The 26226-nt window shown below is 36.6% G+C and overlaps 2 protein-coding genes across 3 annotated transcripts; one reads left to right on the top strand and one right to left on the bottom strand.

Moving 5' to 3' along the window:
- Positions 1–294: 294 nt before the first annotated feature.
- On the bottom strand, positions 295–22935 carry LOC107089440 (acetyl-coenzyme A synthetase, cytoplasmic-like). 2 transcript variants are annotated; one of them, XM_015382207.1, is made up of 20 exons: positions 22809–22935; positions 18712–18907; positions 18436–18538; positions 18167–18362; positions 15989–16080; positions 14302–14405; positions 9881–9953; positions 9665–9740; positions 8882–8966; positions 8297–8434; positions 7442–7612; positions 7223–7356; positions 5512–5644; positions 4016–4072; positions 3220–3300; positions 2910–3018; positions 2759–2827; positions 2507–2683; positions 818–892; positions 295–734 (listed from the first exon to the last, which is right to left on the bottom strand). In XM_015382207.1, the coding sequence occupies exons 3-20, from the start codon at positions 18464–18466 to the stop codon at positions 607–609; spliced, it is 1929 nt and encodes a 642-aa protein (XP_015237693.1). In that variant the 5' UTR covers positions 18467–18538; positions 18712–18907; positions 22809–22935; the 3' UTR covers positions 295–606. The 2 variants fall into 2 exon arrangements, with proteins under 2 accessions (XP_015237693.1, XP_015237692.1); XM_015382206.1 differs by lacking the exons at positions 18712–18907; positions 22809–22935 and having other exon boundaries at positions 296–734; positions 18436–18687.
- On the top strand, positions 20547–26226 carry ndufv2 (NADH:ubiquinone oxidoreductase core subunit V2). Its single transcript, XM_015382209.1, has 8 exons — positions 20547–20692; positions 21263–21325; positions 22383–22445; positions 22860–22976; positions 23700–23868; positions 24191–24300; positions 25892–25968; positions 26042–26226. Exons 1-8 carry the CDS (start codon positions 20651–20653, stop codon positions 26133–26135), a joined length of 735 nt encoding a protein of 244 aa, XP_015237695.1. The 5' UTR covers positions 20547–20650; the 3' UTR covers positions 26136–26226.

The following is a 26226-nucleotide window of genomic DNA, read 5'->3' as shown; positions in this document are numbered from 1 at the left end:
CCTGCTGGGGGTAATGATGTAACATTTCCTCACTGTCCTTCTCTGGCATGGAGGAGACAAACAAAGGGGATCTCTCCACTGAAAATCTGAGCCAGTCAAATTTCTTTATGCTTTCTTGTCCATTTTATGTCAGCTGTTCTGTTTAACTTATATATAAAACATCTGTTTTACCATAACACCATCTTATTTACAAGTTTCCTTAAAACTGCTGCTAATTGTTTCCCAGGAAAAGGCTGTAGAGGTTGATTCCTACCACATGGGGGCGACATTCACCTCTTAGTGTTAATAAGGTGGAACAACTAGAAGCACAAGGAGGACAGACTTTATTGTGAGCAGGTCATGGAAAATAATGCATTGTGAAAATATACACAAAGTTTCAGCAGAAAATACAAGAAAATAAATCATTTAAAATCTGCAACATTTTGGCCCAAAAATCTACAAAATAAACCCCAACATTTTCTTTGGTTATTTATTATTATCATTATTATTATTTAAATGTCTTTATCTGAGCGGAACAGAGCAGATTTAACAAATCCAGCTGCTTAGATTGTCTTCATCAGTACTGTTGCATAATCACAGAATAACGAACAAAATAAAGATGTTTCCTCAGGTAGCTGCTTCGCTCCTCTGGCTGAACAACACCTCCACCACCTTGGGGTCTGACAGAGTAGAGAGGTCCCCCAGGTCCCTCTCATTGCGAGCAACTTGGCGGAGGATTCGCCTCATTATCTTTCCTGAGGAGGAGGGAGGAGCAGAGGATGAGCATTTCAGAGGAAAACAAAGGAGGCCAGAGGGAGGAAGAGGTTGCAGGAGGTACCTGAGCGCGTCTTTGGCAGTGCTGGGGCGTTTTGAATGAAGTCTGGCGTGGCGATTGGTCCGATTTTCTCTCTTACTAAAGTAATAAGAAGAAGATGTATATTTAACATATATTCAGAATTAATCAAATATAACTTCTGAATATATACTAATGTAATAATCAGGAAAAAAATCAGCCAAACCAATCCTTCAGTGAACTCCAACTCTGTATACTAGAAACTCTGTTATAGCAGCATTAAAACAGCTAGCATTTTGGTTTTTTATTTAAAAAGCAAGAAAATAGCAACAAAAAATACATAAATTCTCTGGGTATAAAGCAGAGGACATATGTGACTCTGTAAGCTAAAAAATGCATTATATTTATTTTTGGCTTGCACATTGTTCCTTTTATGAACTTTTTAACATCAGAATACAACATTTGATCAGTCTTTTTATTTTTTTAGAGAATTAAAATGTTTTTCTCTGCCATAGCAGAGTCCAAACGTAGACTTGATCCTCTCTGTCAAACATCTTCATAACGCCACAGCTCCTCATAGCTATTTGTTTTTTCCACATGGACTAGATTGACTTTTATTTTCGACGGAGAGCAAAATGCATGGATGACAGAATCTTTTTGAACTCTGTGTTACACTGCATCCATCTTGGCTCCACGCTGGTACAAGCTCTGCAGTAAATAGGCATCCATTACATACAAAGAGAGTGTCAGCAGTCTCTGCAGGGCCACACCAGAGACAGAAATGTCCAAAAATATCCATAGAAAGAAAATGTTCTCGAAGGCCTTATAAGTTTAATAACTATAAAAATATATCTAGAATCCCTAGGAAATAGAGAACCACCGACCCAATACCTTGATCAAATATCGGCTTTCATATTGACTAATTAGCTGGATTTGATTTCGGCGGTTCGATATCAGATATTGGAGATCCGATGCAGTGCACTTCATAGGAATTGGTATTTCTTTCTTTTTGTTGCTTATCTGTTAGTAAATAATATAAAGTACATTTACATCTGTGTTCATTTGTTACCTTTTGTATTGTTTATGTGAAGAATCTGTATCAGATATGGGCCGATACGCTCAGCCCAGGTATCGGATTGGATCGGAAAAAAACTGGATAGGTGCACCTCTACTAGTAGGTCATAGATAAGATATGTTTTCAACATAATGTGTTGATTAATGTATCCTTTATGTGTTTATTCAGCCTCTTAAAACCCACCGGGTTAAAACCTGCCTTTTCTCAAGAATATCTTTATTACTGATGTTCAAAAAAGACCTATCATTTCCAAGAATAATAAAAACAACAACTTTGATTCATGTTTGACTGATGCAGGTCGGTCTGTGTTTTAGTCACCCAATTTATATATTAGGAAACTAGAGGGTTAGCTTTCAAATAATGTATTGCACATGTAATTTGGGCTTACAGTTCCTAAGTTATTTGCTTTTCCATTTGGGTATGCAAAATAGGCGAGGATTATCCAAAATGAGGTGGATGTTAAGAGGTTAAAAGCATATCTTAGATACCAGGCTATAGTAAAATCATTGCCATTTAAATGATTCATTCCTGGCTGGTTTTTGAGTCATTTTCTTATTCTTAACAAAACATGTAAGCCTTGTTCTTAAAAAAAACAATATTTCACAGGAATATTATTATTAATTAATTAATTATTATTAATATTTGAGTCACAGCCTCACCCATTTTCTTGAGCTCCTCCACCATCTTCTTGTCGAACTCCCTTCTGTCTTTGAGGGTGACAAAGCAGTAGAGGCATTCTCCCTTCACCTTGTGAGGTCGGCTCACCACAGCAGCCTCCGACACGTCTGGATGCAGCGTCAGCGCCGCCTCCACCTCCGCTGTGCTCAGAAGGTGGCCTGGAGGACGACAACAAAGTCACCAACTAAAAGACTTCAACTATCCCATTTGCTGGCCTTTTGAAGCAGACTTACCCGACACGTTCAACATGTCGTCTATCCTCCCTGTGATCCAGAAGTACCCATCTTTATCCCGCCTGCCACCTGAAAAGAAGAATAACAAACTCGATGACCTCCATGAGAGTTTTGAAGGATGAAGCGTGAAGGTTTCTCTTTAATGTCTCACCATCACCAGTCACATAAAAGCCTGGAAATTTTTTGAAGTAGATGTTTTCGAAGCGCTCGTGGTTTTCATAAACTGTGCGCATTATTCCCGGCCAGGGTTTTCTAAAAACCTACAAACAGCAAGAGGGATGTATCACATAAAATAAAGAATACAATTCAAATATTGTTATTAATTTATTATTATTATTATTTTTTGCTATATCTTACAAAAAAATAACAACAAAAAAGGTCAGATATAAGATCTGAAATGCACTGTTCTGGTGGGAAGCTTCTGTATTTATTAGAATTAACCAATAAAATAAAAAAATTACCAGATAACCTTCAGCCTCGCCTTCCACTTCCTCTCCATGTTCATTCAGGATGGTGGGCTCTACTCCGAAGAAAGGAAAGGTCTGAAACATGAGTTGAGATTACTTAGTTCTTTCATTTAGAAGGTCCAGTATAGCTTCAGAACCTCTCAGAGGTCCACACACCCCTGTTAACATTCCAATCAAAAATTAAATGCTGTTTTCCAATTCATGCAGTTCTTTAAAGAGTGGATTTAATATGATGGAAGATCCTGTGAGCAGGAAGGATCTCCTGTAGAGGTCTGTATTGCAGCTGATCTAAATACGCAGAAAGCCAGAGAGAACCAGCTACGTAGAACCCACTCCATGCATAAAGAACCCATGATGGGATTACAGACCAGAACCTTCTCGCTGCAAGGCAACATTTCTACCCAATGCCATACCATTAGTTTAACAATGTTTGAAGCCTACGTAGAATTGAAAAAATTGAGCAAGAGATCATGAGGAAAATCAGTTCATGCCTGGCTTTCTAATGAGGAAGAAAACAACAAGCAAACTGAGGAGCATTAACAGGATAAATGTCCATATAAATCAATAATGTTCAGATAATTTTTCTACATGTACTGCAGCTATTATCTGTAAGTAAATAGAACAAATCTAAAAAGAAAAAAAATTCTCATATACCTAATTCATTATTTACTCAATGCAACAAATCAGTAAAAAAAAAAACAAAAAAAAAACGAAGCAGTTACAAATGTTCTGGCAATATTCTGTTTGTTTATATATTTTAACTGAGAATATCAGAGTTAGTTTGACTTACAGCTGATCCTGGTTTCAGAGGTGTGGCGGCTGGTAGAGGTGTCAGCACATGACCTCCCTGCAGGAGATTTAAAAACAACATAACTACGGTAATATATCATAAACTATTCTTTCTACAGGTATAAAAAAGTAACCTTTAATCTAGTTCTAACCAGTTAGCTCCAGGTTTGGTTGCACGATATAAAAGAAATCACAGTTGACATCATTACAGTTTTTTTTTTATAATTTCACTAAGATGCAACATTTGGTATCAGATTCTGGATGCCACTAGACCAGGGGTCTGCAGCCTTCACAGCCCAAACAGCCGTCCTTTCCTCAGTCAAGTTAAAAAAAAATACTTAGATCAACACTTGTTGTGAGCTTCTGGATGAAGGATATAATTTTTGGTAAATATCTACACAAGACAATATATCTTTATTTTTAGGGGAAAACAATTTCATATTCTTTTTAGGTTTAAAAATAGATTATTTATTTATTTATTTATTTATTTGTAAAATAACAGATGAGCACATTCTGGAGAATGTTGTAGCAAAGGCTATTTTTCCAGCCCAATGGCCAGAGAAATAGATTTTTTTAAACAAAGGTGCACCATTAATCTCAATTTCCCCTATTTTGTTAAATTCTTCACAAAAATGATCTTATTTTGTTTTGCAAAGGCCATTTACATGTTCTAAAACGTTTTATTTAAATTTGAAAGCATTATATCTCATGCAGTGAAAACAAGTATCTATTGTTTAATGGTTGTTGCTTTTAATATAATAAGATTGAAACATTGAAGATGTATTTTGATCTTGTGAAACTGTGATAATCGGCTAAAATGTGATTCGGCATACTGGACTGTTTAAGAATCAGTGATCGGTGCACCCCCACTACAAACATTATGGGAACCTTTATGGTCCTTCTTATGCGCAGATTCTGAGCAGGTATTTGGTTCTTAAAAGAAAAATACTTAAAACTTTTAAAACATGTTAAAACATTAACAGGTTTCTCAAGTTATCAAGAGCATCTGCAGAAGGTCCAAAGAGCCACAGGTTAGTGATCCCTGCACTAGAATCTCATTCAACAGATTACAACATGTGTTCGTTCATCATATTAGAAATGCTTTCAGAAATAACCTTTAGAAAGATAACGAACACTTTGTTTATGAAGGTCGCCTTTCTGTATAAAAATAGTACATTTTATTGCTCTAAAAAAATCTAATCTTGAATGTAATTGTAATCAAAATTAATCATAATTGGCATTAATAGGGTTTGAAAACATGAGTATAAACATGTTTTATTTAGTAAATGATCTGTTTGATGATATTCTGATTTAATGCATATGGATAACGGATGGGCTTTCACTATAGTTAGTGAATACATCTGATTAGTAAACCTTAAGAAACTGGGAGGGAACCCTGAAAATAATATAATCAGTATTGCATCGCCAACAATCTCAGAAGAGAAGTTTTCCTGATATTTAGTTCTGAGTGTGGGAATGATTCAGAGGGAGCCTCACCGTCTCAGTCTGCCAGAAGGTGTCGACCACAGGACACCTACCCTGACCCACCTCCTCGTAGTACCACTGCCACGCCTCAGGATTGATGGGTTCGCCAACACTACCCAGAATCCTCAGGCTGGATAGGTCGTACCTTGCAACACAGCAACGGATGGACTTCAAAAGGTCATAAGGTCATGTTTCATACTTATCATACAGCCTGACTTTACATCTCTGATGTGTGAACTTGTGAAACCATTTACTCTTTAGAGCCCATTTGAAAACTTGAAGAAATCCTTTTAATAATCTGGATCTTTCCTCAACTTGGTGCTGTGGCTGGACTGTGAGGAGGTAAAAACTGAATAAGAGATCGAATTGAAATTTCTTTAAGAAGATCCTGAAATTGATAAAAGACCAGTAGGATGTGATCATGTAACTTTAAGGCTGAGCTTTTAATGTTTAAAGAGAGTTAAAAAATAAAAATAAAAAAATAACAAAACAGATGCATAAAATTTTAAATACTAATTTGTTGATAAACCTCTAGTTCAAACATAATGTTTCAAAAATGCAAATGAATAATACTGTAGATGATTTTTCAAAAATCAAATAAAAATACATTAAATACATTAAATACATTAAATGTGACAAAGTCATCTGGTCAGAGCAAGCTAAGAAAATCACCCTGGTGGAACTGACTGTGCTTTGGGAGGAAGAACCTAAAATACCAGGAGCTCATCATGGACTGCAAAGACAAAGGCTGGCAAGCATGGCTGTTTCCAGTGGAGGTCGGGTGCAGAGGATTCCCAACACAGTCAGTGTGGTCTGTGCTCACTGCACTTGGCATATCTGGCAAGGAAAGGAAGACAGCTGTGCACAGGATTGGGGAGGCAGCAGAGAGAACCTCATCCTGGCTGTAGTTTAAGAGGGAGGAGGGGGGCCTGGATATGATGGGCAGAGACCTGGCCACCACTGCTGACCCGCCAGCTGGAGGATGTAGCCGTTAAGGGTCGAAACACCCCGTGAAGGTTGGGCACCGTTTGATGACATCAGCTCCAGGCCAAAAGCCACCAACAGTCACATTAGGGAGTGGCTGTATGCATAGCATCACGTGATGTATTCAACAAGTTTTTGCAATGCTCTGAACTTCCATTTTAATTTAGTTTTGCAACATGTTTTTCTCCCACACTGTTTCCATTTGATCACTGCTGCACTTTATGAATCGGAAATGTTAATTTCACTGCTAAGCTCATTTACTGCCTGAAAGCTGTACAAAACCAAGGTTTGTATACACAGAGTGCATACAAAACGACAATAAAAGTTGCCTAAGTATAAAATAAAAAAAAGGTAACGATATGGACAAATAGAGCAAAATTAAGCAATGAAAAAGAGATTAGTTATTATGAAAGTAAGAAAAAAATAGATTTATAAAAATTAGGGGAAAAAAAGCTAAAAATTAGAAAAGCAGCTAAAAGATTATGTCTGTAGAGGGATAAAATATTATCAAGTTAAAAAGAGAATAAATATAATTTTTTTATAAATCAACAAAATTTTGGAAAAGAAATGTTTAACTTTTAATATTATTGTTGGAAATGAATCGAAAGGAAATAATAAAACTCAGATTTTTTTCTAAAGTAAAAAAAATCAGCTCTTGGTTCCCCTCTAGCAGAAACTCTTTGAAAGCAAATATTCAGTCCAAACTACAGAAGGTCTGAGCTCTAAATCTTTAACTCACTTCTGCAGGGGTTCTTGTCCGTACTTCATCAGCAGGCGGATGGCCGTGGGAGCCGTGTAAAACTTGGTCACCCTGTATTTTTCTATGATCTCCCAGAACCGGCCGACGTGCGGGTGAACTGGGATCCCTTCGAACTGAAACCAAATTGATTTCATGGTGAGTGGGGATTGGTTTGGATTTGCTGCCTGGTGCCAGAACGATGAGCTGACATAGACTCACGAGGACGCTGGAGGCGCCGTTTGCCAGAGGGCCGTAGGTGATGTAGGAGTGACCTGTGATCCATCCGATGTCTGCCGTGCACCAGTACACGTCGTGGGGTTGATGATCAAAAACACATTTGAAGGTGAGGAAGGTGTAGAGCAGATAGCCAGCGACAGTGTGAACCACTCCCTGTTGGGATTATAAGTCAGGCAGAGCTGACGTCAACAGTCTAACATCAACACTGAATTTGGAAAAGTCTAGCAGTTTGCAAAACTCATCATGCATCTAATTTTAGCAGAAACCTGAATGCATTTAATTTGAATTTTAATGAGATAAGCCAACATAAAGTAGTGCAGGAAATTGATGGAAGGGAAATGGCAAAAAAAAAACTTTGATGCACCTAAATAAATAAAACACAGCAAAGCAGCTGGTCTTCGAAGGGATCAGAGGTTTGTTAGAAAGCTTTAGAGAACAAACTGCATCATTAGGACCAAGCAGGCTGGAGGACAGGTTGGAGAGTATAACAGTATAGCTGAGTTAGGAGCTAATAATATGTATATATTTAATATGTTCCCTGTTAATAAAGAAACCCTGATTGTGCAAGAAACCCCCTTTGAGGCTGTAAAAGACTAAAGAGCAGGTGAAACGGTCCAGTCAAAGCTCAGATCTAAAGCCTATTAATCAGAAGCCCTAACAATTACTGAGCAGCTAAAATATTACAGACATGAGGGATGAATACAGATGCTTTCCACCGTGTTTCTTTAAATAAAAATTGTGTCATTTTTCTTCCATTTTAAAAGAAAGTTCAGTTTTGATTACATTTATACAAAAAGTGATTTAAAAAAACCCTCAAAGGCAGCATTATTCCATTACTTTAGGTTTGCCGGTGGAGCCGCTGGTGTAGAGGATGAAGAGCGGATCCTCAGCATCCAGCCATTCAGGTTCACACTCCTCAGAGGAGTCGCTCATCGCCTCGTCCCACCACACGTCTCGGTCTGAGTCCCAGGAGGTCTGCACAAACACAGAGCAAATCATTAACAGGGTATGCAGGTTTTTATTTCATTCTCTAAAGTTTATATGCTTATATCTAAATGTCAGGCAATTGAATTTAAAAAAATGTTTTCTAGTCCTTTTAAATAGAGCAGGAATGTTTTGGAGTAGGTGGGCATCACAAAACATTCGCCATAAATGGCAACAGTTAAAAAAATGAAGCTAAACTGAGGTTTTCTGATGGTTTTTATTGTTATTTATATCTGCGAATGTCAGGTGTTTCACAGACAACAACAATCTCAATATTTGTTATTTTGCATCTTCTTCATATTATAATAATAATTATTATTAATTAACCTTCATTTATACAGCTAGTTCTGCTGGAGTTTAGAGCAAAGAATATAAAAGAGAAAATCCACTTCATAGGAGCTGATTTTTTCCCCCTGAGGCTCTAGAAAACATGCCAACCTGTAGCTTGTTACAAGACGTCCCTGTTTTCGTCCTGAGCACGTGATGCTTGATGACCAGGCACTTGGTGACACTGGACGACCCTCTGTGAGAAAACAAAGAGTAAAACAAAAAGGATGGGAGTAAATGAGCAGCTCTGCTTTTGGGAATTTCAACACTCTGGCATTAATTGGTTCACTGAGGTTTGTTTACCTCACATGTTCTTGTAACTTCCTTAAAACCTAGTTGCAGTTTCTCAACTTTTCAGGGTCAATGAAACATAATGATCATTTATGAGGAATATCATATGTATAAATATTGATAACACAAATATTGACAAATAAAAGAGTAATACCCAGTTTGTAAGGGACTCGGATTTTAGCTAAAGATCATTTTTTATCTGATTCTTTCAGGTCCCATCAGCCCTTATCAGTGTTTTGTTCCAGTCTTTTGTTTTCAACCAACATCTGCTCCAGTGTGTCCATCTGATGATAACCTTTCCCTGCATGCTCTGCCTTTTTGCTCTCGTCCCTCTCTGACTCTCGTTCCCATTGGAGACGAGCAGCTTGGGCTTTTCCTGATGGGTTTAAGTGCTTTATGTTGCCCGGCAACCTGGTAATCTAAAAGCCCAGCGGTGTGTTGTTTCCAGCCACTCTGATAACAGCTGACTGCCCCCTGAATGTGTGTGTGTGTGTGGCTCATTTTCCAGGGAACAAGTCCCATTATCAGGAGCAGCTTATGTAAAATACGTCTGGTTGCTGGGAACTGGCTATATAATTTCTGACCGTATGCGGGGGGACCTACTTTTCCCTGCACTTCTCCAGCGCCTCGTCAGAGATCTGCTTCAGGTTGATCAGTTTGTCTCCTCTGTAAACACCATCTGTGTGTGAGGGATGTACAGTCAGAAGGAGAAGCATATAATGAGGTGTGAAACACAACAGATGAGCATCATTTAAGCCCCCTGGTGCTGCAGCATAAAATAATGTCCTTGTGACGCACACATGCTTGAAACCAACGTACCTGCTGTGACCAGAACGCTGCTTTGGGCGTCCATGATTCTCTCACACAGAGACTCTGAGGAGAATCCTGCAAACTAAACAGAGAGGAAAAATAACATCAGAATCTGCATATTTATTATCTTATTCTTATGCCTAATTAAAGAAATTTGCTCTGTTAAATAAAATAAACTTGAGACTTGTGTGATATTCGTGCCCTAAACTGTTGGTTTTATCTCCTACTCCAGTGTGTTGAACACTAATTAAATGGATTTCAGGCCAACTGATTGTATTGTTAGTTGAATTAGTCATTAGTCAGCTGAGTGTTGGAGTTTTCCCATCAGCTCTGCTTTGTTTTGACTGCTCTCCTACAGAGCCTGCATACTTAGAGTAGTGCAAACAGGCTGCAGCTGAGCGTTTGCTTTCAATACGGGAACTCTCTTTTATGTTGCTGTGGTTGTCTGCATTTCCTGTTTTGAATGAATATATTGGTCTGTACCAGGGGGAAGTGGCCAGTGGATCCTCCCTGCCAGTCTATTCAAATAGTTACCTTTAGATGAGATAAAGAAATATTATAAAGCTTGATTGCAAACATTGAGTTATTAAAGGATTCCCACCTAAACTAGAATGCAACTCTTTCATTTCATTTCAAGGCACTTTACAGAGACAATTCAACCAGATCATGCAGTCACATTGTTTCAAAGTTTTCCATCTAAGGAAAACCAGCTAAATGCATCAGCTCATTGACTAAAAGGCAATTCCTCACACCAATCGTGCTTGGAGTGACAGTGGAGAGGAAAACTCCCTTTTAACAGGAAGAAACCTCCAGCAGCACCAGGCTGAGTGTAAGCGGCCATCTGCCGATGCTGACTGGGGTTTGAGGGGACAGAAGCAGACATATGCCGATTTCAGACGCAGGAAATGACAGACGATGAGGCTCATAACACTGCTAAGCAGAATCATCTCTGGAAATCGTGTGGCATGGTAGGAAAACTGTTATTTGTATGAATGTCTGAAGTTTCATGATTACGGAGGCTGACTGTAAGGAGGTGACGCGGTCTGCTCATGCGCTCTTTGTTATCTGAGAACCATGCCTCAACTGACCAGCACCGGCCCTATTGATAAACTAGTACCAGTTTAGCGTGGTTCATTTATGTCTGGCGCAGTACATTTACATTCAACAGTTATCTCTGTTACCGTGCTTAGACGGCACGGTTTCAAAGAGGTAGTGTAAATGGGGATATAGAAAAATAAGCACCGATACAAAAAGTAGTTTGTTAACTATTGCAGGCCTTTTTATTGGCCAGCTGCCCCCAAGGTCCACCGCTGCTAAATCTTTGCTCCATTTCTCTATTTTATTTTTTGTAACTACAGTCCCAAAGCCTTAGAATTGCCACTGTAACTATTTCCAAATTGATAGATATACTTTTTTTTTTATTTCTCGTGTATTCTTGGGTTGATGTGTTACGTTTTAAGATCTTTTAGCCAACGGTACTTCGTGTTGTCATATAGGTTCTGTTTAAATGTAACTTGATTCAGACAGTGAATTAGGCCTGTGTGTAACTACTGAAATTGTAACTGGTGGTTAAACACAGCTAGTTTATGATTAAATATATTTTTACATAAGTCCAGGCTAGTGGATAACTTTTCCGCCTTTAAGTTTGACCCATGATCTTAAACATTCAGGTGAGGGAAAATAATGCAAACGATTAGAAAACTATAAGCGGATGAATACTTTTACTCTTTTACATTTTATAAGTCACAAAGACATAAAAACGATTTTTCTTCTTTTCTGCTTCTTAAAACCTAATATCCGCTTTAATAAAGCAAACAGTATTAACCATTAACCTTTTAATACTAGTCATCTACTGCTGTAAGAATGACTACTTCAAAAACATAATTCCACAATCTTTGCAAATGTATTCATTTACAGAAAAGGAAGTGAACGCAATTCTGTTATTTAGGAGGAAAACAATAAAATGATTTTCTGGAACAATATCTGTTTAATAACAGAGTTATAGTCAATATCACATCGCTCACTTAGAGAAATAGAGCACTGCGGGATTTTACTCAGAGTTGCCCTCTAGTGGCCATAAAAAAAACTTTTGCACTGTGATGCTCCCTGTGGGCTTTTACCTCAGATTGCTGCTTGCATCATTTAGTCAGTGGTCTCCATTTTTTATTTTTGTCTCATTTGCCAGAGCGGCGAGTCAAATTTTGTACCTGCTTATTAACAGACTAAGCCGTATTATTTTAAGTAAGCAAATGAAATAGTCCCTATAAAAGATGTGTAAACTCCCGTAGATCTATAACTTCAAATTTTAAACTTAGTTTGAAAATCTTCACAAATCATTATTTAAAAAAAAAGTCTTTATCTGCATAAACTGCTGGAGGGCCAAATATGCATCATTTTTGACTTGAAGTCAGGGGTTACATTTCGGATTGGATTGTATATCTTTGATACTCTGCAGTTAGCAGCTTAAAAGCTCTTTTAAGAACAGGATTTGTGTCATTAATATGTTAAATGTCCTGTTCTGCATAAGTAAAGAAATTCCCTTCTAGTGACTTTTATTCGTACAACCAATTCATCTGCTCTAATTTTAAATTCCACGTAGACAAAAGTCACCTATGTGAGAAAGAAGAATAAACTGAATATATTTTTCCACCGTACAAAAGCCCAAATATACGGTAAGATAGAAAATAAGATCAATTAATAATTGATTGCGCTCAAAATCTATTAAAAAATGTTTTCCTCCCCTTCTAATATAACATTTCTAATAAATGCCCCAGAAAAAACTAATTGAATTTATAATTAAAATGTTTAAAGAATGAAATAAATGTACTTAATTTATATTTTAAATAAATATCGACTACTAATGCTGAGAAGCTCTGTTCTTTCCTTTCTGAATGTTATTCTTAATAACCGCTTTGCATTAAACATTCTTTATCTCTTCCTACATATATCCATATTTTTATGTTCCAGTTAATATAGTTTATTAATTACTAATAATCATGTATTACTTTTTTTGTTTCCTTTGTTAATGTTAACTCTGCTTCTGGTATTTGTTGATACTTATCAATGTTTCATGTTATAATTTACAATGGAAGCGACATAATTTTATTTTAATTGCTAATTGCACAAATGATATATTCTGTAGTTCTTCTTGAGTTGGAAGTATATGTTTGTGGATATACTTGTCTACATTTGATTTTTTTTATTTTATGGTTTTTTGTTTTCTATTCTATCTTATTATATCTGTTCTGCATAAGTTTGTGTTGCTACTATACAGGTTCTTACTCTCCAATGTAGTCTGATGAGTTTGGTCTTTGCTAAGTAAAAAAGATAAAATTATATATATGTAAAAACAGAAGTTTTAATTCTTAAAATGCAGTCAGGTCCGAGAACAGGGTCTTATCAGACTCAGCCAAGCTGTTATATATAGCTGATTCAGCTATGGCAAATTTCTCCCCCCCTCATCTCCATTTATAGATGAGTAACCTTGTTCAATCTTACATAATGAGCCAGCCGTCCATTAAATGCTCTTTTGGTCAACTGCCATTGGCCTTCTCCTTTGCCTGACGCTTGTTCCCAGGCCAAGGTTAATAGTTCATGGGGTGTGAGGTTTCAGCTTTGATAACAGCACTATGATTCAGGTCACGAAGGACTCTGGACTCAGCAAAATGTCACTATGTTGGCTTGTCTTAGCCTGCCTTTATGATTATTAATTTGAAATAATCAAATTTAAACCCAACAAATTCTCAAAATCTTTGCTTGTATAATATTGTTCATGTGAGACATGATTAAACCTTTGAGACACAGACAAGGTCATTGAATCCAGTCAGCCAAAATCAGGCCTTTGTTGGTCATACAGAGTCCACCTTGGAGGGTTGCAGATATTTTTAACACAGCTGCTAAACTATGTGTGGATGAGGAAGGTTAAATCGCTAAAATAGCATCCCAGACTGGAAGCAGCCAGGAGGGTCTGACCCATATACTGAGTGCAGGTGTTGTCAGCTCTGCATTCACACAGAAAACAGCTGACAACTACTAGAGTGCGGCAGTCTGCACCCACAGCAGGGATAGGCTTTCCTGTGAAAATGAGGTCAGAGCAGCAAACACAACCAATGTATGAGATGTTTAGTTGTTCAAATGAGGACATATTAAATTGGAATGCAGCAGAATTGTTTGTTTTTTATTGAAAACACTGAGAGACCAAAAGGATTACATGGATCCCCACTGAATATGCGAAGATGGGTGGAAAAAAACACACAAAGTTAGCAATATGTATATTATGTTTTTGTTCCTTTTTTTTAGCCAAATCAGACATATCAAACAAATATGATAAAACTTTATTTATCTGGCTGCCAATGACACACAAACACACACAGATGTGTGATGCTAGCCACTTGAGATGACCTATTCAGGAGTGCATGGCCCATGCTTACCACAACAGAGTGAACAGCCCCTATCCTTGCACATGCCAGCATGGTGTAGACGAGCTCTGGGATCATGGGGAGGTAGATGGACACCCTGTCTCCCTTCTTCACTCCTGAGAACACAAAAACATGGTTATTTAAATTAATTTCCAAAGCAAAATCTGTCAGAACAAAATCTCAGATAATTTTAAATTATAATGGTAACTAGAGAGAGTAAAGATATTTGATCTGCGTTTCTGACAGACTTCCTCCTGAGACTGAAAGCTCATGTTTCTTTTTCTTCTTGTTTGGAAACTAATTTAGTGTTTTTCTTTAAGTTAATAAAATTCATTATAACTGGGTTGTGTAGATGTTTTTACTAACTCTATATAGTCAGCAATTGACTTTGCTCTCTTCTTTGTATTTAATGATGAGTTACAGAATGGGTTTTATATATTTTTTGCTACCTTGTTAGCAGACACTTACATTGCAAACTATGTAATTAGCTTTCTGGCTATGTCTTTGCTAAGATAGTTTACATACCATGCAAGGTTACCAAGCAGCAAACTATGCAATTAGCTATCAGAATATCATTATATTACTCTAAAATGAGACACTCTTTTGATTAAAGGTATCTCACTGACTAATACAAGAGTAAAAAAAACATGATTAAAAGCTGCCAAATGGAAACCTTATTACTTTGGAAAATAAATTAAATTAATATACTTAAAATCTGTCAGAAAAATCTGTTGAAAATTGAGAAAAACTCCCTATATAACTAAACACCAAAGACACATTTTGAGATACTACATGCAGTTACTCCTTCATAGAACTACTAAGAAACCAATACAGTATTAAGGATAATAAATACTACTTTAGTGAAAACGATATGGAAACAACAGAAAATATTTTGCAAGAATGCTATAAAATCTAAACATTTTGTAATAACTTTAATGGATCAAACTAAAAGTAGTACATTTCCAGAGACACAATGAACTCTGTTGTTATCTAATCTTATGTTTTACAGTTTTTTATTCATAAACAAAGAGTGACAAGATCATTGCCTGTCTTTTATGTCTTCCTAAATTGTTTTTTGATTTGTCTAATTTATTATTTCATTTAGGTGTGCCTTTTCTGCATCCACCTGGGACTTGCAGAAATGTCAAACTGTCATGCCTATTTTTAAAGCTTTTGTTACATAAATGTTTATTTAAAAATATATCTAGCTATGCTACATAGAAAGCTAATTGCATAGCTTCCTAGGTAGCTAGCTAGATTGTTAGCAAGATATCTCTAGCTAATAGACTAAATAGACTGAGGGATTTCTTTGATTTTTGTAAATTAGAAAGCAGAGAAAAATAGTTAAAACTTTTCTGTGCCAAATTGTGGTTATCAAAAGTAACATTTAGGTGTATCATTGACTAACCGTTTGCTAGCTAGCAAGTACTAACAGGAAACAGTGACAAACAAAAACATTTTAATTGTTTGGAATTCAAATTTGCTTTAAAGGTATTACTAAAATTAAATCTCAGCTTGTTAAAAATGATTTGTCTATCAGATACTAGAATGTTATATGTTTCCAGTGAAATAATGTAATGACTTCAGAAATATAAATGTGAATCACTTTTTTTTTTTTTCTGCTGTCATACAGTATTGGGGGGTCATTAAAACTGATGTTGTAATATGTAATTTTTAGTCTCTTAGGTGAGTTTCTCACCCAATTGTTTGAGCACATTGGCACAGCGACAGGTGTGGCTCAGCACTTGGCCATAGGTGATAGTCTTATGATGTTCCGGCGAGTTCCCCTCCCTGGAAACAAGACAATAAACTGAACAATAAATTCAGAATTTGATTCAGGCAGTTTCTCTTCAAGGTCAAAGTGAGATTTTGTGTGCAGATAAAAATAATTTATGTGGATATATAAAAGACTCAAAAAAATGTTCTAGGAGACATGAGCTTTTTATTGTAATAACTAAGTTAGAGAAGAACCATCTTTCCTTTAGTTAGCAATTAGTTTACAAGTTAGCATCCGTTAGTCAGGAGTGTGCATGGGTGCACATGGAACGGGTAAATAAGCTGTATGGTAAAGCAATTTGATCCAACAGTAAGAGCTGTGAAGTTGCTCTGCAGATTCTAAGCATTCATAGCAGAGGCAAAGAGCTCCAGTTGTTACTGAGTCTATATTTGGTTTGGATGTTTGTCAGGACAGCTATTTACAAAACCACGTGCCATTGTGACTGGAAAAAGCAGCAGACACATTAACTGTATCATTTAAGATAGAACACATAACCGTACTGCAGAAGCCTATGGAAAATGACAGAAAAATTAGGTTGAGGAAATAGTAAATGTAACATGATGTTTCATGTTGTTGTCTTTTCAATTTTAAACTTCAAACATTGTTTTGTCACTCTGAGTGAACAACAAAAGCTTCTCCTATTCAAGTTCGGCTTGTTTCCGTTACCTTAGAATAAGATATGGAAATAATGACTTGCTCAACATGAATTCATACATTTAATTCATGTTTTTTTTATTCTTTTTTATGAACCACTGTTTCTCTTCCTTACCATTGCCATTGTTCTGCCTATTCGTCAGTGTATTTTGCGAGTTTGTTATTTTTTGTTTTTCTTTGGCCGTATTGCCTCAGTATATGTTGACTCTGTATTATTTTTTTGTTATTTTCTTTTTAAAATTGGAAATATAAAATCACAAAAACGTAGCTTAAAATAATATCACAATGTTTGATATCATCCAGTAATATTTAGGGTTATCAATGTTCTTAAATATCAAGTTTACAAAGGGTTACTCTGAAAGAAATAGAGCTGACTACTTTTTATGTTGTTAATGATCATGATGAGTCCAAAATCGCAAAAAGAAAATGGAAAGCAGCTTCCTTATATTTTTTTCAAGTGTGGCTCCCCATTATTAATTGAAAGTGGGTTGCCATGAACTTCAGAAAACATAACTGAGGCGCTTCCACTACTCAACATTTTCATGTTTGTTAAAAATCAATAATATCTACATAGTGGGAGCGTTCTGCGGAGGGATGATTTTGTTTTCATTATGTCCCCAATAGTGCCAATGTCAAAAAAAGGTGAGACATTCATTTTGATGTATTTCTCATTTGACAGGATTAAATGTACAAGTACATGCACAGACTTGTGTTGTTATTATCTACCTGTCTGGCCCGCATGTGAGTTGGTTTGGTTCATGTGATTTAAGGTACAAAAGGTGTGGAACTATCTTGAAAAGAGAGTCAAAATGAAATTTGTCATAGATTTTCTGCTCAAATAATTGTATTCCTTTCATTTGGGTATTTTGCAAGTTTTTTTTGTTTTGAATGAGCATTTAGGCTGATTCAAGATGTACCAGAGAGTTGACATACTTTCTGTCAGCTCAGTGTTTTAAAATCCTACCTTTAGTCATAACACATTTAAGATGATGGTCAAAACAAACCATGCAGTAACTGAAAGCTTGGAGATCCACTATTATACCTCCCTGCAAGCTGCGCAGAAAAAGCATATGCAACCAGCACACATAATGTGTGCTTTGATTTGGTGCAAACAGTATTGAAATGCCTGGATGATCTCCAGTGTCCCCATGTTTCACTGATCCCCTATACTGCTGAGCTGGTAGAGCAGCTGCTTCTTGTTTGCAAAGCTTCTGCAGTTGACAGAGCAAATATGAGCCTTCATATATTGTTGCAGCAACAATAAAAAGTACCACACAGAAATTCAAAGCTGGGATAAATCCTAAATAGAGATGCAAAGTAGGACAGTTGAAGCCATTACAATGTGCTGCTGCTAAGGTGATTTATCTGGTGCAGCGTAGTTGGCACTGGGGGCACAGCAGTAGTGCTTGGCTGGAATATCTGATATAACTCATTTTTTAAACTTACCAGTAATATGCAACCTTTTCCCCAAGGTTCCCTTCCTTCACATGCCTGTCCAACACATTATAGCACATGTTGGTTTTGGCTCCTTCCATGCATTTGACGAATATGTTGCCCTTTGTCACGTCAAAGTTGTACTGAAGCATTGGACCCGTCGCTGGCTTCTTCCAAAAGAACTCATCTGCAACCTCCTTCCAGAATGCTAAAATGTAGGGACTTAAGAAGTCATTTTTGGCATTATGATACAAACTCAGGGAAGTGGGGGTCTGACCTACCTTCTGGATTCTCCAGCGACTTCTTGTACATTTCCAGATAGGAGCTGAAATCAGGCACATGAGCATCCCTCTGTAGATCAGGAGGGGGGTGGTAAATTTTCTCCTGTGATTCAGGAACAACCATTTTAAAAGCACAGATAGAGACAGATATCTGTCATTAGAAGTAAAAATGGTTTGATCTGGAATATTTCCTGCTGTGTCTGAATCCTGCAGGGTAAAGTGAGAATAAGGCCTCCTGCAATGAAGCAACACAATTCAGCATGCACAAAGACCCACCTCTAATCCCGGATCTGCAGACTGCTCCCTCAGTCTGCTTAGTGTCAGGGAAGCCAATCAGGTCGTGGAACGGAGCACTCCCACTTTTTCATTGGATGAGCTTCCACTGGCATGTTGATCACATTATGTTTCCAAGCCAGAGGGAGGAGGAAGAGGAGGACGTGGTATGGTGCAGGATGAGTGCTTTGGATTCAGCCTGGGGTTTGTTTTCAGAGGGAGGGTGTTTGGCATCCATGAGGAGAAAAAAAACAACAACTGTCTATAAAGACTGATATATAATATTTAAACAGTGACAAAACACTGCTTATTACAATGATACTACAGCATGTTTGTTTTTTTCTACATGTTATTTAAATGGTGTAATGTTTATTCTTTACAATAATATTCCCTTTTTAGTGTGAGCTCATATCTACATATGAGCGTAAAAAGCATAATTTCACATATGATATTTGTACTCATAAATGTGCAATTGGTACTTGTAAATGTGTAATTCATATTATAAATGCCTCATTATTGTGAATTTTTTTTTACTCTTACTCATAAATTTGTGCTTTTAAATGTGTCATTCATACTCACAAATTCCTGAATCTGTGATGTTTGTCTTATTGCAAAGTTGTAACTCTGTAAATTGTATTCATAAAACATCTAAAGGTGTATTTTCACAGCTGAGGATCTGATATTATATGTATCTATGAGTTAACAACAAGGAACACATACAAATCCTAAATGTGTTTGCCCTATAAATTTTTTTTAAAAACATATACATGTTTGCTGAGTTTATATATTGCCAGTTATCTTACCCCCTAGCCTTTTACTTTTTGTGTTTGGGTACCTCTGTGATTAAAAGGAGAGAAAAACAAGGCTGTGTTTGAAACACTTGAAAGTGTAAAAACACTTTTAAGGAGGCCATTCTACATGCAATGTGAAAAAACAGATAGGGAGTTTTGTTACCAAACACTAGATATTGCCATTAAGTAATCAACGGGACAATAATGCAGTCCATATCCGATGTGATCTGTAATGTATCATCAATCATTAAAAAGGCTATTTGTTGAAAAGGTGATCAGGTAAACAAGAAATGAGGAGCTGGAGGAGTAAGACATTTATAAATAATAGTCTGATTAAAGGCCATATGGCATAGGTATAATCGTGGGTGGTTCTAGACAGGGGCAAGTGCCCCTGTATTTCATGTCCTGGTCCCTGTTATGGCCCCTGTACTGAAGACATAATACCCAAAGACATTCTAATGATGATATGTGCTGGAACAGACATGGTTACTGAAAGTTTCTTTGGATCTATTTCATGTTTTTCCTTTACAAATTCTGTTTTACTAATTATTTAAAAACAGTAGGGTGATAGCTTCAGTGATATTGAGATAGGATTCCAGTATTTATCTGCTAAATGTTTTTTTTTTTTTTCAAAACAAATTTTTAAAAAAGCTCAAATTTTTACAGCTGAATTTATGAGTTTTTCTTGAATTCTAATTCAGATTTTATAGAAAACGGTCATTTTAACTTAAATTAAGTCAAAAATATGTAAAATTACTAAATTCTGAATGTACGTTGACCTAATAAGACATAGAATTTTAATTAAACCTAATTGAATAGAAATTTCACTTAATGCACATATCTTAATGTATTTGAATCCCTTGCCCTGTTTTTTATTTAACGCTGTTCTGTGCCCCCAAAAAAAAACACTCTGGCCCCCTGGTAAATTTGGTCTAGAACCGCCACTGGGTATTATAAATAATAACTGATATGAAACGTCGCTTTAATAAGTGGTGGTCAATCATCTGTTTTGAATCTGGTATCGATTTAGTTGACAGTGCAGCGTTTCCATCTGACGTCACAGACCCAGCCAATCGAGCGTCGGCGTTGATCTCCTCCACTGCGTCCTCACTCCCGTCCTTCTGCTGCTAACACGAACCTGAGGCTCCAGGATGTTTTTATCTTCTGCTCTCCGAGCTGCTGTTTCGCAGGGGGTACGTTGATACTGTTTGCATGCTGACAGTCTCAGTCAGGAACCTTAGGTCAGGTAGATAGGAGTGGAAGAGCAGTGACTCTTTACAAGGACACCTAGCATGGGCCGCTAAGCTAGGCTAGGCTAGGCTAAGGGGTGTTTGGTAACAGTAGCAGATAGCCTAGCTTCAACATGTCAGTTATTATTTAAAAGGTGATAACTTGACAAAAAAGACCGAATAAAGCCTATTTTACTTCCAATGCAAGGAATTGCAGGTAGACTCCATATAAAAACAAATACTGACATCTAATCATAATAATAGCAGCTAAACGGGAGTTTTTAGTCTTGAAATAAGCTGCTGTGTTGATTTAGCAAAGTATTAGCATATAAATGTATATTTATCAAAGTATTCAGAGTCATCGTGTCTTTGTAGATTAAAATGTTTGCTTTCTGCAGAGATGCATAAAATGCATAAAAGGCCACTAACTCGTTTACCTCAATTAGACAACATATGATATATACGTGTGTGTGTGTATGTTAATTTCACTGTTATATGTAACTTATGATTTACTTGTTTTCATCTGTATTGCAGGCCAGGCAGATCAGGGGTCTGCATCGGTCTGCTGCAAGAGCTGGAGCTGGAGGCATCTTTGTGGTCAGTTTACGTCCCACTTCAACATGCAAAGACTGATTTAGAATATCATTTAATTTATAGGTTCTCATGCATTATAGAGATGAACACCAATTAAACTGCTATAGTAATCAACTTAATCACATTTCCAGTCATTGTGGATCTGATCCTTGTGTATTCAAGAAGACTGTTATGACATATTCTCATTTTCTTTTTTTTCTAATTCCTTGGTTCTCGGTGATGGTAATAGACATTTCTCTGGCAGCTGCAATGTGTGTACATTCTGTACAATACATAATAGTCTGCTCTATTTCATCCCTCAATACTTCCAATATTAAATGAGCAGTACTACTTTCAAAAGTGAAAGCTGTAACAAATGATAACGCCTGCTTTACGCCGCACCACAGTTTTACTAAAATCCTCCAAGAAGTACTCATCTTTCCATTTGCTCCTTATTTTTCCAAGCAGTAAACCTTATTGACTGGAACTCAAACATTTCTTAATATGGATGCTTATTTTTTCTGCTAAGAGAAATCTGACAACTACTTGGATTAAAAAACAAACAAACAGCTGGATGGATGGGGTTTGAAATCGGATCACCTGCCAGAAAGTCATTTCCTCTTCTTTTCTGAGTGTATAAAGAGCTTATAATCGGTTTATTGTTAGATTCGTTAAAGTTGTTCCTGTATTCAGTGTTCGACAGTAATAAAAGCTGAGAAATGCTTTAAACAACTAATTTCAAGTGGTTAGGGTAACGTTTAATTTTAAAAGACACTTCCCTTCAATAAAAGGTTTCACAAAGGCCATTTGCTGCTCACAAGGGGGCAGTGTGTGCAGAAGCAGAAATAATAGTTGTTACGGATCCTCTCTGCCATTAAAGAAAAACACCTGTTTCCTCTCTGTGTTTTTATGGCGCCTTCCTGGTTAATCTTTTATAAACCAACCAGCCATGTTTTGTACAAAAAATAACTGATATCAGCTTCATTATGTGATGGATAATGAACACTTAATATTGTCACTTAAAAACTAACAGTTATTGTGTTTTGAACTCTTTGTAACCTAGTATTTTTTATTCCTTCAGCATAGAGATACGCCTGACAACAATGCTGACACTCCTTTCGAGTTCACAGCGGAGAACAAAAAGGTAAGGCTGGCTTCTGTGTTCAGCGGGACAGCTGACAGGTGCACTGATGTGGTTTAGTTTTGTTTGGCAGAACAAGTCTGATCTTTACCCCAAGGGGTTTTATATATGTTTTTGTTGTGTTTTTTTAAAGCTCCTGTAAATAAATGTTCAGACCTTTCATATTTGCTTTTCTTAGCTTTACTGATTTAACAATGAACAGTAATGCTTTTAACGTTTTAACTTTTATTTTTTTAACAGAGCTGCTAGGTGTTCAATAATTCTTCTTAGGATAATTCATATGAGGCTTTTTAGCACTGAAAATGTCAATGTAGTTGGAATTCATTGCATTTTTAAAAACTTTGGAATTTGTTAGATTAAACCCACTTTTATTAAAGAGCTGTCTTCTTTCTTTCTTTCTTTTTTGTTCACTCGTAGAGGATTGAGGCAATCCTTTCAATGTATCCCGAAGGACACAAGCAAGCAGCCACCATCCCGGTCTTGGATTTGGCCCAAAGGCAGCATGGATGGCTCCCCATCTCTGCAATGAACAAGGCACAGTCATTTCCCCAAAGCCTCTTATGCTCTGCTCTCTAATAACTTCTTGGCAGCTGATTGTGTCTCTGTTATGGCAGAATTAGCAGAAATAAGATTGATCCCATCAGAGGTGGACCCCTGAACCACATTTGGCTAATATACAAATTGCCTTCGACAACAAAACTAATTAAAACCGCTGATTTAAACTTAAAGCAACAGAGCATTTTTATTTTGTGTCAAAATATATTAAAAATAGCTAGATTTCTAAAGATATGTCAGATTAAAGAATATTTTCTGAATTCTAAAAATGACAATTTAAAACGCACAAAAATACAGAATTTAATCAAAGCTAAAGGCTACTAGAGAAGGTTTTCTGATTAAGTGTGTTTGTGTGTGTGGGGTTATGAATTATTTCCTCTCTCATTTAGACAAATTTTTGTTCTTTTGTCCCTTATAATCTTATTCAAATGTTTTGTAAATATATTTTTTTAATGGAAAAAAAAGTTCAAAGCTTTAGACATTTTTAGCAATCCCTTCACTTTCACAGCTAAAATCCAGATACTTAATAATTAATTATTGCCCAAAGTCTGGATAATGACCAAGTCGTACCGGATTTCTAAAGCTTTTTTATTGCTGTTGATTTTTATTCTAATAAGCTGTTCAAATTAGTTTATTCACATTTTATGGGTGTTTTAACTTGAACAGTGCACCCTCTGAATGCAGCTAATTGTTTTTGTTCAGGTTGCTGAGGTGCTGGGGGTGGCGCCAATGCGAGTGTATGAAGTGGCAACATTTTATACCATGTTCCTCCGTCAGCCTGTGGGAAAATACTTCATTCAGATCTGCACAACAACCCCCTGCATGCTTTGCAACTCTGACAGCATTCTGGAGACCATCCAAACCAAGCTGGGTAAGGGAGGACTTTTTTCAACTTAAGAACAAAACAAATAAAGACATGAAAACTCAAAAGACTACAGACTCTCAGTTTTAATAATTTATAGACAAGATTAAGGTTTTTACAAACATGTAAATCTAAATGGTATTCAACAAGTAGTGGCAACAAACAAGGTTACAAGAAACAAAACAGGAAACCAAAGTTCAGCCTTACATTTAGAAGATGATGCTAGTTTTTCTTTTCCTTTACTTACAGTCAAGTAGATATTACATGCTTTCATAATCTGCATAATTTATTTTCCCTTTTAATTTCCACCTACCTTATGTTTTCTCAACAGGTATTAAGGCTGGAGAAACCACTCCAGACAAGATGTTCACTCTGATAGAAGTGGAATGCCTGGGCGCCTGCGTGAATGCCCCAATGGTTCAGATAAATGACAACTATTATGTGAGTGCTGGGCCACTCTGCGCAGATGGCCTCCTTGCTGCACACTCTTAACTACATTAACAGAATTAGATTAAAAGCAGAAATACGTTTGTAAGGAATGCCTGCAGAGAGTGCAGCTACCAGCGCTGTTTCAGCTGCGCTGCAGTCCACACGCAATCAACAAGAAATAGTTTCACTTCTAAAGGCAGATGTGACATTAACAACGTGTTTTCTGAATAATTGTGCCGTTATATCCACATGGGGGAAATTAGTAATTGAACGCTTAGCTAAAATAAACCACAGTTTAAGGAGGAAAAAAAAACTGAAAAACACTGAAGGTTGTTGTAAAACTGCTGAAATGTGATTACAAAAGTTAAGAGATCTTATTAATAACATAAGCAGTGGTCGTTCTGGGATGTTAGTGAGCAACTTGTGCTCTTAAATGAAATTTCTAGGTAATAGGATTAGGTAAGCCAGTATTTAGACTAGAGTTTTAAAATGTTACCTTTTTGATAAAGATTTACTGTACGTTTTTATACATCCAATACAACTGTAAAGCAGACAGGTTTCAATGTCCTTTTTAGATTAAAATGCTTCCTGCATTGGAGCAGTAGACTACTAGGATAGCAGTTTGCTCAAACCTGTTTTTTCTATTTTTTGGCTTCATCTCATAATAATTATCTTCATTCTGCTAAATTGAACAATTCATCTGCATAATGTTCTCTACTCCGTTGTGAATGTGTCATAAACTAACAAAAAAATGAGATTCCCTCACCTGCTCAGATACGGAATACTAGAAGTATTTGATTTTGTTTGATGTCCAGTTCAGAAAAGATGTTTATACATATTTCTTTGTCAGTTTCATAAAAATGATGAACTTTAAAAGCAGCTTCAGCTTTCCTGTTATATAGAAAACATTTTAAAGCAAAAAAGTATAAGAGCTTAAAATGTGAAGAAAGCATCCTATTTCTACTCCAGATCAGGAAGTAATGTGCAGGTTTTCCACTAGATTATATATATTTTTTTAAGGTTTTGTTGATAAAGAATGTAATATTTCTATTTAGCTGTTTTAGGCTAACCTTAGAAGAAAAATTAGATTTTGATATGGCTATCTTGTTTTATCTAATGCTTTTTATTACAGTAATTAGTCCTATCTAGTTGTACATTACAGTGATCCTAAGGATGCAGTGGGCAGCTAACAGCAGCATTGGATCAGATTTACGCTTATGCTAGGAGACTGATGGTTGCAGACTTATAAACTGGGATCTTGCTGCCTCTCCTGAACCCAAACACCCTGCCTTTTAACCACTAGGCCATGGCTCTCCTGTATTTTAACATCAGCATGCATTGTTTTACTTTATTTTTGAAAATACACCAATTACTTTTCTTAGTTTTGTTTTTTTGCAGAAACATTAGCCCTCTTTCCTTAGTTTCTTGGTTTGAGTCCTATTGAACCCGACCTTTAGCAAACCCATGAGCAGCAACATCCAGGGGTTCACACAAGGTTAGGGATACATCTATAGAAATGACATGGATAGCCTTATTTTTCCCTACAGTAACAACATTGACAACTGCAGTGTCTAACGGATTGATGCTTATTTCTCCCCCTCAGGAGGACCTCACACCAAAGGATATTGAGCATATTATTGATGAACTGAAGGCAGGACGAGTCCCACCACCTGGGCCTAGGTATAAACAACAAACACCCAATCAAGAAATTTCCACTTTCTAATCTTCTAATAATAATTTGTTTATCTTGTAGGAGTGGCCGTTTCTCTTGTGAGCCAGCAGGTGGATTGACTTCTCTGACAGAACCTCCTACAGGACCAGGATTCGGTGTGAGACCAGACCTGTAAATATTTCTGTGCCTCTTATACCTGGTACTAAGAAGGTTGCTGTTATTGAAATCAAAACATATTGTGTAAATAAAATGTTCATTTACCTGTT

This window comes from Cyprinodon variegatus, unplaced genomic scaffold (assembly GCF_000732505.1).
Source record: "Cyprinodon variegatus isolate N-32 unplaced genomic scaffold, C_variegatus-1.0 Scaffold253, whole genome shotgun sequence".
In the NCBI taxonomy this organism is placed as follows: Eukaryota; Metazoa; Chordata; class Actinopteri; order Cyprinodontiformes; family Cyprinodontidae; genus Cyprinodon; species Cyprinodon variegatus.
This window is presented reverse-complemented; position numbering and strand designations above follow the sequence as displayed.

Coding starts and splice junctions, on each gene's coding strand:
- ndufv2 (XM_015382209.1), top strand. CDS start 20,651: ATGTTTTTATCTTCTGCTCTCCGAGCTGCTGTTTCGCAGGGG. Junction 20,693..21,262: donor GAGCTGCTGTTTCGCAGGGG/GTACGTTGATAC, acceptor TCTGTATTGCAG/GCCAGGCAGATCAGGGGTCT. Junction 21,326..22,382: donor GAGCTGGAGGCATCTTTGTG/GTCAGTTTACGT, acceptor TTATTCCTTCAG/CATAGAGATACGCCTGACAA.
- LOC107089440 (XM_015382206.1), bottom strand. CDS start 18,559: ATGGTTGTTCCTGAATCACAGGAGAAAATTTACCACCCCCCTCCTGAT. Junction 5,645..7,222: donor GGACAAGAACCCCTGCAGAA/GTGAGTTAAAGA, acceptor CTGTGTTGCAAG/GTACGACCTATCCAGCCTGA. Junction 893..2,506: donor GGAGGAGCTCAAGAAAATGG/GTGAGGCTGTGA, acceptor TTATTACTTTAG/TAAGAGAGAAAATCGGACCA.